We start from the raw sequence: 12790 nt of genomic DNA on the forward strand, positions 1-12790 counted from the left end.
AGGAGTGGGGTGGGGGAGAGGAGGAGACGGTGTCTGTCCTCGGTGAAGTCTTGGTGCAGGTGGCTGGAGATAGCTTCCTCAGTTCCCGAGGCCGCCTGTACTTGGTGAACTCTCGGTGACCCCTTATATTCACCGGGATCAGGTCGTGACCCTCGACATTAACTGTTCCTTGGGAGACGCTCAGCACAGCTGGGAGCTGGAAGTGTTTCAGGAGACTCGTTTTGTCCGACCCGCTGCGGCGGATCAGACCTCAAGGACCCATTTTGTCCGATCCGATGCGGCCGGGTTATGACCTCAGGGCAGCCGGTGACTGCCAGGTGGTCAATCCCTGAGGATCTTCCGAGGCGCCGATTCTACTTAAGCGTTGCCTCACAGCCTCTTTTCCATTATATGGGAGGTAGCCAGCCGTGGTATGCATCCACCCGTTCTCCTTTTTACCTTGTATCTTCATGGATGAGGAAACTGCGTACGAATGGAGGCAGACAGACTACCAAAGAAGGTGATGGAAGGAGGAGTAGAGGGAAAACCCAGTAGAGAAACCCAGGTACAGATGGATGGGTGGAGTAAAGGACATGGAGAGGGTGGCACCAAGAGAGGACTGGAAAGGATTGGCAGAGGATATAACCATCTGGAGAGGCATAGTGAAAGCAGCGAAGGGTCGTCCGGCCTGACAACCAACAGAACGCCGAAAAAACATACATACATACATATACCAAGGCTTTTTCCCCCTTACAAGGGAGGTAGCCAAAAAGGAAAAGGCATAAAATCATTCCCACCCACTCCAATCCCTGAATACACTCCACACCCCTCCACCCTCCCTCTCATCTTAGCACCTCCTGGATGACGGGTCATCCCTGCACCCTGTCCACTGCCCTGGGTCAGAAGCAGTGTCGCAAGACACAGCACATCCACAGCAAGGCAGCCTCATTAAATCGGCGACCCCCCCCTCTCCGCCCCCCCCCATGCATAAAAGGAGAAGACGGGGAGAAATCCCTTCGGGCTGCGTCAAATTTTGCTCACACATACTACCTCAACCCCCATCCCCCCGCCCATTCCACCTCATGCATCACAACATCATCCATATACAACCATTCTCCATTCACCCCTGTCTTCTGTCCTCTCCCGTCCTTCCTCAACAGACATTCCCCTCTTCCCCAAAGCCCCCTTCACCCCATCCATCCACCTCATCCTAGGACGTCCCCTCATGTTCACTCCCTCCACATCTGCCTTCCATACCTCTTTTACTAGTCATTCTTCACTCATTCTTTCCATGTGTCCAAACCATCCTAATACTCTTTCATCAACCCTATCTCCCAACTCCCTTTCCATCCCCGTTCTCCTCCTCATTTCTCACTCTATCTAGCCTAGTAACCCCTATCATACTTCTCAGACACCTCATCTCAAACACATTCAAACTCCTTCTCTCTTCCTCTCTTATGTTCCATGTTTCTGCCCCATACAGTGCTGTTGGCACAATCACTCCTTCATACAGTCTCCTCTTAGCATCCATTCCCAAATGTCTATTCCTCATTACACTCTTCAATCCACCAAGGCATTTACTCGCTTCTCTCAATCTACATTCTACCTCCACCTTCATTCCACCTTTTCCTGCCACATTTGCACCCAAGTATCTAAAACTATCCACTTCCTCCAGTCGCTCTCCCTTAATGCTCACTTCCAGTCTACTGCCACTTTCACCCCTTGTACATCTCATCACCTTACTTTTACCCACATTTATCTTTAGCTTTCTTCTGTCACATACTCTCCCAAACTCTGTCACCAACTTCCTCAATCCCTCCTCCGATCCTGCCACAAGCGCAGTGTCGTCCGCAAACAACAGCTGGCTCACCTCCCACTTTTCTCCATTTTCTTTAACCATCTCCAATCCCTGACCCACTACCCTTGCATTTACCTCTCGCACTACCCCATCCATGTAAAGTTTAACAGCCAGGGCAACGTAACGCATCCTTTACCTCGAACCACTCACTCTCTAATCCTGACATAAGCTCTACTACTCTCATAAAAACTCTTGACAGCTCCTAGAATCTTTCCTCCTATCCCATATATCTGCATAACCTCCCACAATGCCTTTCTATCTACCCTATCGTAAGCCTTTTCCAGATCCATAAAAGCAAAAAAAACATCCTTACCTTTCCTATAGCTTTCTCACATATCTGTCTTACCACAAAGATCTGATCTACACAACCTCTGCCCGTCCTAAATCCACACTGTTCCTCACCAATTACTCCCTCTGTTCCTCTCCTAATCCTCTCAATCAAGATCCTCCCATAAGCCTTCCCAACTACACTTAACTAATCCCTCTGAAACTACTACATTCACACTTGTCCCCTTTTCCCTTGTAAAGTGGAACTATACAGGCACTCCTCCAGTCCTCCGGCACTCTACCCTCTTTCCAGCAACCATTAAATAACCTCACCAGCCAGTCCACCATCACTGTACCTCCTTTTTTTAGGCATTCTGCATGGCATCCATCCAGACCAGGTGCCTTACTTGCTTTCATCATCTTAACAACTGCTTTCACTTCATCCTTCTCTATTTCTCCATTTTCCTCACTCATCACTCTCATTTTCTTAGCATTTCCCACTGCAACTATCTTTCCCTCCTTATCCTCCTTCACATTTAGCAACTCCCTAAAATATTCTGCCCATCTTCACCTTACTGTCTGCTCTTCTATTATCATCTCTCCATCTGCACCTTTTACCTTTTCTTCTCTACTTGATTCGCCTCCTCTTCCTCTCTTAATTTCTTTCCAAAACATCTTTTTATTACTTTCAAAATTCTGTCGTACTCTTACCCCACTTCACATCTGCTCCCCTCTTTGCCTCCTTTACCTTTTGCTTTACTTCTCTTTTCTTTTCTTTGTGCCTCTCATATGACTCCCTAGTCCTATTTTGTAACCAATCTGTGGAAGCTCGCTTCTTCTCTTCTACAACCTTCTTTGTTTCCTCATCCCACCATTCACTACCCTTCCTTCTATTTCCTCCTGTCCTTCTTGTTCCACACACCATCCTTGCACACTTTGTGACTCCCTCCTTGAACCATCCCCATTCCTCCTCCACACCTAGCTGTACTCTATCCTTCAGCTTCTTCTTGTACTCCTCCTTTTCTTTAAAGAGTTCACTCTAAGCTCCTCCCTACCTTTTGTCCCTTTCCTCTTTCTCCATCTATCCTCCACTCTCAACTTACCTTCCACCAAAAAATGATCTGATATTCCCCCACCCTCTCCCCTTAGCACATGTACATCCTTAACTCTACCTATCATAGTCCTATTTACCACTACATAATCCATCAATGCTCTATCTACCACCCTCTCCCATGTGTACTTATGCTTGACTTTCTTCCGAAACACTGTATTTGCTATCATCAACTCTCTAGACACATTTCCACCATCAACTCTCCACTATGATTCTTTCCTGGAACTCCACATTTCCCAACCACTCCATCAATTGGATCATTTCCTACCCTAGCATTAAGGTCTCCCAGTACTATTACATTGACATTTCTCCCTAAATCCTCTATGCACTCATTTAAATCTATCCAAAAGGCCTCCCTTTCTTCTACACTCTTCTCACTGCCAGGCCCATATGCACTTACAAAGACCCACATCTCCTTTCCCAGTTTCACCTTCATCCACATTATCCTTGAGGAAACCTCCTTCCACTCCACTACACGTTTACCTATCTCTTCACTTACTAGAATAGCCACCCCTTCCCTCCCTTGCCCCCTCTTCACTCCTGATAACCTCCCACTTACACTCACCCTTCCCTTTCAACTTAGTTTCACTCAAAGCCAACACATCCATTTTTCTTCTCACAAATATACTACCTATCTCTTCCCTTTTACTCTCATCTGTACCACATCCACGCACATAAAAAGACTACCTTAGGGTGCTGGTCGGAAAACTCCCAAACCCTCTTATGCCTTTACTTTTTCATTTAGGAATGTCCCCTGTGGGGCTACAAGAAGGATGCCTAGTCCCAATCCCCGTCCCTTTCTTCTCAACTCTTACAATCCAAGTGGAAATACTTGGTGGCAGTATTCTTTTCCCCCACCACAGAAAATGAATACTCAGAGAAATGGTACAGGACAGCAACAAGGGGTTGGGGGACAGCATAACGGAGGGACAATCGCAGTATAAAAGTGTCATCATTTCTCTATGAACAGAGTTTTCCTCTATCATAGAGAAAATGATGTGTGGCTCTGGTCCGTAGGGGCGCCCCATATAGACCCTAAAGTATCAACTGCATGCTAGTTTGCCATAATAACAAGCAGCCAAGACCCCAGACAGATGAAGGGCCATCCCTGCTCCCAACTTATTGGCCAGTAAGAAGCAATGCAGCAAGACAAATCGCCTCCACAGCAGCCCCCAACATCCGAAGCCAATTTATCCCCACCAGTTCACATGGTGACCTTCCCTTCTCGTTTGCTTATGAGTAATTAGAGAAGACAAAATGTGATGATGATTCATATGACACCTCTCTCTCAGAAAGAGCATCATCATCCTTAGAAAGGTTACAAGAAAAAAGTTAAACAGGATTCTCTTAATATAAAAATGCAGCTTAAAATATTGAAAATTTTATGTTAATAATTAATTCATTACAATTGCAATAAGGATCACGTTTCCCGAACTCACCATGGAATCAAAAATGTTTTATTTGAAAGTGCTGTTGCTGACAGCACTAAGTACCCAGTTACAATAACATCTATATACAGTATCACAATTTATCGAGGCTTACCTGTAGAACAACATTAAGTAAGATCTAACTGTGGATCATAATATACATTGAAAAGAACAAGGGAAAAAAAAATATGTATATGATACAGCCCCAAGTGAGGCGAAAAATGCGAGTTATGTATTTAAAGATGGTACAGCAGATTAAATTACAATGACATTGTGCTCGAGAACATCAGTGTAGTGTTTCTCTTTGCCGATATCAATATTCTGGTTGAAGTTACCTATAGCAGCATAGCAGCAGAATTTACCTACAAGAAGGATGCTGGAAGCCCACATTGTCAGGCCCCCTGTGTACATGGAAGGATAACAATGAACAGCTAGGTGCCTTGTTTCACAAATCTGATGCTTCTGCTCTAGTTTCACATGACAAATTAACGAACATGCTGTCAAGCTTCAATCTTAATGAAGAGCTAAAAAGCAACTTCAGGTTAACTTTATTATCATTCTTTAAATGTATGCTATTACAAAGACATGTTTCTTGGTATATGTATACAGTGCAATATATCCAATGCTTTTATTTTCAACAGGGAACAGACTCATCTATCCCATGTATACAAAATATTTGAATATTCTCACAACTAGGTTGGATTTATAGGGAACTCATCACCTCATCCACCTTTCATTAGTTCAAAGTAACTGACTTCAAATACGAAATACATGATATTCCAACTACAACACTGCTCATTTTGCCAGATATAACAAACCTACAATGCATATAGGGTGGGCAAATGCACACCCTTTGGATACAGCTTTAGTGCTTGGCTTAAATATCCTTGTGTTAGAGGCAAGAGCCATTGGCAACTGAAGATTCCATCCATAAATTGTGGAAAGAACAAACATGTCTGAAGACGGAACCATGATCCGAGTGTATGAATACAATCCTTACAATCTCCTTTGGCTACTACTCAGATAGGTCCCACACCCTACATCTTTTGTCTTTACATTCATATTTTGATAACGGATTCTGCCGACATATTCACTATGTAAAAGAACCTTGCATCCTTGACTACACATCATTTTCATTAATATCACCCATCTCTCATGCAATTATTTGACCAACACGCCACACTTTTAGAGATAAAGCTCAAACTGTAATGATAATAATATCAATTGCTGCAAATTTCACCTATTGAAAACCTGCAGCCCCACAGTGGATGCACTAGTCCTCTGTCAGATCTTTCTGATAATTTTGGACTGTTGTCAGTGTTGTACTGGTGTGAGACTGTTTTTATGTCACCAGCTTAGAGTAGCAGAGAGGGGGAACTGTTGCCAAATGTCAGCTCTCATTATGCAAAAAGTGGAGAAAAACCAAACTGAAGTTGATAAAGAGATCACTGGGGATTATTTTCTCTGATGTCTATCTTGCAGGACCACCATCAAAAGGTACCTGTCATTGGTCCCATACACACTTAAATATTTGCATCATCATATACATCCTCTGCATAGGATATTCAAAACAGGTATTTAACTAAATAATATGAGCATAATTCATTGTGTAAACAGGACTTCAAATTGGGGTGACCTCTACCTAACATGGATGTACTGGCTCTTCACACAATCGGAGGTTCACCAACTTTCAGTAGGATTTGTTTGTGCCCTATTATGGGTATACATGTCTTAAGTGTGAACTTTATATGAAACATCTTCCCAGCTTTAAAGAACATTGAATAGGCTGTTCAACTGTCCTAAGATCTATTCCATAAGGCCCATGAGATTCAAATCCTTAACTGTTAATATTCACAAGTTTCTGGTTAATTGCACACCCACCCACAAACACACACACGTATGTAGATATAGATGTAGATAGTATTTTAAGAAATGGGGAATGAATGCAAAGAGAAGAAGGATGTATGGAGGAGTGTTTGTGGCCATGGCATTGTAAGGAGGAGAAGAGATGTGGAATGTGGAGGAGGCAGAAAGGAAGAACCTAAACTTGTCTGAGAAGTGTTTAAGGAGCATGGTAAATGTAACAAGGATGAACAGAGATCAATTGTCACTTTGAGTTTTGCAAATGGAAACCTGCAGCCCCATAGTAGCTGGCTACAGTCCTTTGGTTCTCCCTTAAATCTCTTTGAGAAGAAACCTTGGACTGGTGTCTGGCATATTACTGTTGGGCTGTTTTTATGTCACTGGTTGAAAATAGATGGAAAATTCCATGGCATCTAGCATCAACATCCATGCTACCTCATAAATCACTCTTTAAAACCTTGTACTGTTGTCTGTATTGTGCAAATGTACAAAGTAAAATGATATGTTCTCTGTGGTGTATTGTGTCAACGTTATACAGTGTAAAATTACGTGTTCCTCGTAACACCTGCAAGGCCAATTGAGTTCTGTTGTAGTATATTTTAAGTATATATATATATATATATATATATATATATATATATATATATATATATATATATATATATATTGAGGAACCTTTACGAATTTCAAGATATATATATATATATTGAGGAACCTTTACGAATTTCAAGATATATATATATATATATATATTGAGGAACCTTTACGAATTTCAAGATATATATATATATTATATATTATATATATATATATATCAAAATTCGTAAAGGTTCCTCAATTAAGATTACTCATTTCACTAGCACACCCACATACTCACAGATATAACTGGAGAATAAGGTGATATAGCCAAGTTGGTACCACTCATGAGTTTTAGACTAGATAGGATGAAATTGAAGAGAACAAGACAGGATCCCATGAGCCTTAATCCCTTCCTGTATACTTATTAGGTACTATTAGGTAAATACACCATAAAGGCTTTCTCCAACTTACAAAGAGGGATAGTCATGTGAAAGCACACTCCCATCCTATCTCAGCACTTTCTGAATGAAGGGGAATCCCCGTTCCTTGCCCCACCATTCAGGTCAAAGGTCTGACAGGGAGGTACTGCACTTAGATTTACCCCAAGTGCTTGATCATACAACAACCAACCTCCTTATCCACTCAAAATCACCTATGAAGCAGTTGAAAAGATTCCTTCAGGCTGCATCATCCCTTCTTAATTTCCCTCCACTCATTCCTACTCTTTGCACTCTTTCCTACTCCACACACGTTCTATATGAATTCAAGCTCCTTTCACACCATCTACCTCTTTCTCAGTCTTCTCAAACTAACTTTATCCACTTTTGTTTGTAGTCTATACTCTTTTCTATTCTCCTATTTATTCTTTCCATACAATTAAACCACCTCAACAGCTATTTTCAACACTATTCTCTGCTTCACTTCTACATTTCTCATTCTGTTCTTGTAACACCCATCATATTTTCAAACACATCTCAAACACACTCCTCCTTTCTGCCTACTTTATATTCTAGTCCGCTACATACACTATGGGTAAAACCAATCCTTTAACATCCTCTTTGCATCCATCCCCAAATAACTGTCTTATAACTTTTTTATTGCACCTATTTATTTGCTTCTTGTTTATAAAGGTTAAGTGTATTCTTCTGAATAACCAAACTTTTTCATTTCCAGGTGATTTTATTGACAACCTAACTAATAACTGCTGCCTAGAGTGTCAATGACTGGAAACCAGCAGCCCCAGTGACTATTGTATTAGTATGGGGCATTTTCTATGACACTGATCTATACCAATATGAAGAGAGAAGCACTTGCTGATTGCCAGTTCTCCTTATCCACAAAGATAAAGGAAATACAACTGAGCTGAGAGAGCTGATCCACTTCAGAGATAGAGTACCAGCACCTTGGGGTTACACCTCTACTTGTTGACAAGCTTCAAAGATGGTTGACACGGAGACAATTCTCTCCAATATTCCTCTTGCAGGACCGCTACTTGCAGGTACTGTCACTGGTCCCACTGAGAATTTTAACTAACACATAAAAACAATTTTGGTCCTCCCTGCAATCATTTAACATTCAATCAATATGTTGTCCTAGTTTTCTCTTACAAGAGACCCACAGCCCATAGGAAATTGGCTACAGCACTGATTCAGCCCACAGGTCCCTCATTGATGAAATTTTGTGGAGTTGTCTGAAGCGAGTGCAAGACAACAGTGAAAGATAACATGTTTCGTCTTCTGTGTGGTGTTTGCATCCTGGGCGCTTGGTGTCTCGTTGCCAGGCTAATTCTGTGTTGGTATTCTTTTGGTGCTGTGTGAGGACCTGAGAGTTGATGTGCTCGTGCTACTCACTTAATATCAAGTGGAAATAATCAAGGCTTTGTCATGTATACAAGAATAAACAAGTCTAAACTCTGCCCAATTTTGACACTAGAAGAATCTAATTTTGTGATCTATTTATAAAATTGTTTAATTGCTTCTGATGTTGCATCGTCATTGTAATTGTAGACTACTCGACCAAGAATATCGAAGAGTATTCCCTGGTCTAGGGGATGATGAGACAATGGGGGAATATGGAGATGACCAGGGTGCTTTGAAGATGGTCTTGAGGACCTGAAGAAGTGGAAGGGCCGAAAGTGTCATAGCAGCGTAAGTGGGTTCCAGCTGCGGTCAAGGAATACCAAAGGGCACCACTAAGTCCTCCTTATGTTCCACCTTGACCTGACTCAGAGCCACAACGGCACGCTGACTGGCATTCACCATCTGTTGGGTAAAAAATATTATGTGATGACGTTAATTACCTACATACATACATATACCAAAGGCTTTTTTCCCCCTACAAGGGATGTAGCCAAAAAGAAAAAGGCATAGAAACCACTCCCACCCATTCAATTTCCTATATATTCCACTCCCCTCCACCCTCCTCCCTCCCTCTTATCTATCTATCTATACACCAAGGGTTTTTTCCCCCTTACAAGAAAGGTACCAAGTCAAAAGGTATGTACCCACCACCCATTTCTCTCCCATCTACCACTCTTTCCTCCCTCTTATTTTAGCTCCTCATGGATGATGGGTTATCCTGGTATCCTGCCCAATGCCCTGGGTCTGAAGCAATGCAGCATGACACAGCACATCCACAACAAGGCTGCTTCATTTAATCGGCGACCCCCCCTCTTCATCCCCTCATACAGAAAAAGAGGTCAAGGAGAACTCCCTTTGGGCTGCATCAAAATATCATTCACACATTATCACTCCCTATACCCCACACCCTGCCCTCTCCCTTCTTGCATCACAGTATGACCTATACACAGCCATTCTCCACTCACCCCTATCACCTGCCTTCTCCCTTCTTTGCTCAACAGACATTCCCCTCATACTCAAAGCCCCTTTCACCCCATCCATCTTATCCTCAGTTGTCCCTTCAAGTTCACTCCATCCATCTCTACCTTCCACACTTATTTCACTAATTTTTCTTCATTCATTCTAAGATGAACACAAAAGACTTGCTGCCTTACACTAAGTACAACACCTTTAGATTTTTTTAAATGAAAAAATAAGTTACCATAGTCATATCTGCAGCAGATATGGGTTGGGAAGATAGAATCCTTTCAGCAGCAGCTACGTCAGTCAAGAGTCCCTGACCGGCCCCCACCTTGGGAAGTGCCTGCAAGAGCACAAAAACAAATTGCTTAGTAAATAGATATGGTTTAACGTCACAAACTCCCCCCCATCGGAAGGCAAGGACGGCGCCCCTTACAGAGGACTTTGTAGCATGGAATTTAATGAACCATGCCCTTGGTTCAACTTCGCCAGTGGCAGGACTCGAACCGCCATCCCCTCGACCTTCGCCGCAAGTAACGACGCCCTAACCTGCTCAGCCAGCAAGCTTACTACCTTAGGGAATAATTGATGCAGAGCGATGTGGGTTTAGGAAAGGGAGAAGGTATGTGGATAAAAATTTTGTAGTAAGGTAAATTTGAGAGGCATTTTTGGCAAAAAGTACGGATGATTTTTGGGACTTTACAGATTTGGAGAAGACTTACGACAGAGTAGACAGGAAAGTATTGTGGGAGGTATTGCAGATAGATGGGATTGGGGGAAAGCTGTTGAGGTGATTCAAAGGATGTCCTAGGATGAGGTGGATGGATGGGGTGAAGGGGGCTTTGGGGAAGAGGGGAATGTCTGTTGAGGAAGGACGGGAGAGGACAGAAGACAGGGGTGAATGGAGAATGGTTGTATATGGATGATGTTGTGATTCCATGAGGTGGAATGGGCAGGGGGATGGGGGGTGAGATAGTTATGTGTGAGCAAAATTTGACGCAGCCCAAAGGGATTTCTCTCCATCCTCTCATTTTATGCAATGGGGGGACAGAGAGGGGGGTCGCCGATTTAATGAAGCAGCCTTGCTGTGGATGTGCTGTGTCTTGCGACACTGCTTCTGACCCAGGGCAGCGGACAAGGTGCAGGGATGACCCGTCATTTCAGGAGGTGCTAAGATAAGAGGGAGGGTGGAGGGGTGTGGAGTGTATTCAGGGATGGAATGGGTGGGAATGATTTTATGCCTTTTTCTTTTTGGCTACCCCCCTTGTAAGGGGGAAAAAGCCTTGGTATATGTATGTATGTATGTAGTAAGTAGAAAAGTGAGTAAATGCCTTGGTGGATTAAAAAGTGTAATGAGAAATAGACATCTGGGAATGGATGCTAAGAGGAGGTTATATGAAGGAGTGATTGTGCCGACAGCAGTGTATGAGACAGAAACATGGAACATAAGAGAGGAAGAGAGAAGGAGTTTGAATGTGTTTGAGATGAAATGTCTGAGAAGTATGATAGGGGTTACTAGGCTAGATAGAGTGAGAAATGAGGTGGTGAGGAGGAGAACAGGGGTGGAAAGGGAGTTGGGAGATAGGAGTTGATGAAAGAGTATTACGATGGTTTGGACACATGAAAAGAATGAGTGAAGAAAAATTTAGTAAAAGAGGTGTGGAAGGCAGAGGTGGACGGAGTGAATATGAGGGGGCGTCCTAGGATGAGATGGATGGATGGAGTAAAAGGGGCATTACGAATGAGAGGAATGTCTGTTGAGGAAGGATGGGAAAGGACAGAAGATAGGGGTGAATGGAGAAGGGTTGTGTATGGATGATACTGTGATGCATGAAGGGGAGTGGGTGGGGGATGGGGGATGAGATTATGTATGAAAAATAAATTGATGCAGCCCAAAGGGATTTCTCCGTCTTCTCCTTTTCTGCATGAGGGGATGGAGAGGGGGGGTTGCCAAATCAACAAAGCGGCCTTGCTGTGAATGTGCTGTGTCTTGCGACACTGCTTCTGACCCAGGGCAGTGGACAAGATGCAGGGATGACCCGTCATCCAGGAGATGCCAAGATAAGAGGGAGGGAAGAGGGTAGAGGAGAGTGGAGTATGTAGGGGATGGAATGGGTGGGAGTGGTTTCTATACCTTTTTCTTTTTTGGCTATCCCCCATGTAAGGGGGAAAAAAGCCTTTGGTATATGTATGTATGTAGTACAAACATACACACATATGTGTACCAAGGACTTTTTCCCTCTTACAAGGGAGGTAGCCACACTCAAAAGGCATAATTCAACTCCCATCCATTTCATTCCCACCCATTACAGTCCCATTCACTACCCCTCTTTCCCTCCCTCTTTTCTTGGTTCCTCCTGAATGACAGGTCATCCTTGTGTCTCACCCACTGCCCTGGGTCAGACGCAATGCAGCAAGACAAAGCACATCCACAGCAAGGCTGCTTCACTTAACCAGCAACCTCCCCTCTCCATCCCCTCATGCTGAAAAAGAGAAGACGGGGAGAAATTCCTTCAGGCTGCATCAAAATATCATTCACACATAACCATTCCCTAAACAACCCCCCACATGTCTCTCCACTGCCTTCAAGAAAGTTCTCTCATTTTCCAAATATTTGTGACATATTACACAGATGCATAAAGGAAGAAGAGGAAGAAATTTAATGGGAAATTTAATGGGGAGACAACAAAGTTCAAGAATGTGGCTACTTAGCATATCTCTATGAGAGCAGATTATTCTCTAAACATAAAAAAATGCAGTGTGGATCTGGTCCATAGGGGTGCCACTCAAGTACCATGTATGGGTAATAATATAACAGTGTAGGCAATACCTAAGCAGCGGGTGGGGTGTTCCCACTAAGAATAAAAAAGTACATCAATACTGCAAT

General features: G+C 43.1%; 1 protein-coding gene across 1 annotated transcript in view; it reads right to left on the reverse strand.

Moving 5' to 3' along the window:
* Nucleotides 1-4580: 4580 nt before the first annotated feature.
* The window catches only part of Lamtor1 (Late endosomal/lysosomal adaptor, MAPK and MTOR activator 1), a 22026-nt gene continuing 13816 nt past the window's right edge, over nucleotides 4581-12790 (reverse strand). Inside the window, exons 5-6 of the mRNA XM_076211341.1 lie at nucleotides 10145-10246; nucleotides 4581-9345 (exon numbers count right to left, since the gene is read on the reverse strand). Coding sequence (XP_076067456.1) covers nucleotides 9253-9345; nucleotides 10145-10246 — 195 coding nt within the window. The 3' untranslated portion in view covers nucleotides 4581-9252. The remainder of the gene's footprint in view (nucleotides 9346-10144; nucleotides 10247-12790) is intronic.

The sequence above is a fragment of the Oratosquilla oratoria genome, chromosome 28 (assembly GCF_046742065.1).
Source record: "Oratosquilla oratoria isolate Oo_2021 chromosome 28, ASM4674206v1, whole genome shotgun sequence".
NCBI lineage: Eukaryota > Metazoa > Arthropoda > Malacostraca > Stomatopoda > Squillidae > Oratosquilla > Oratosquilla oratoria.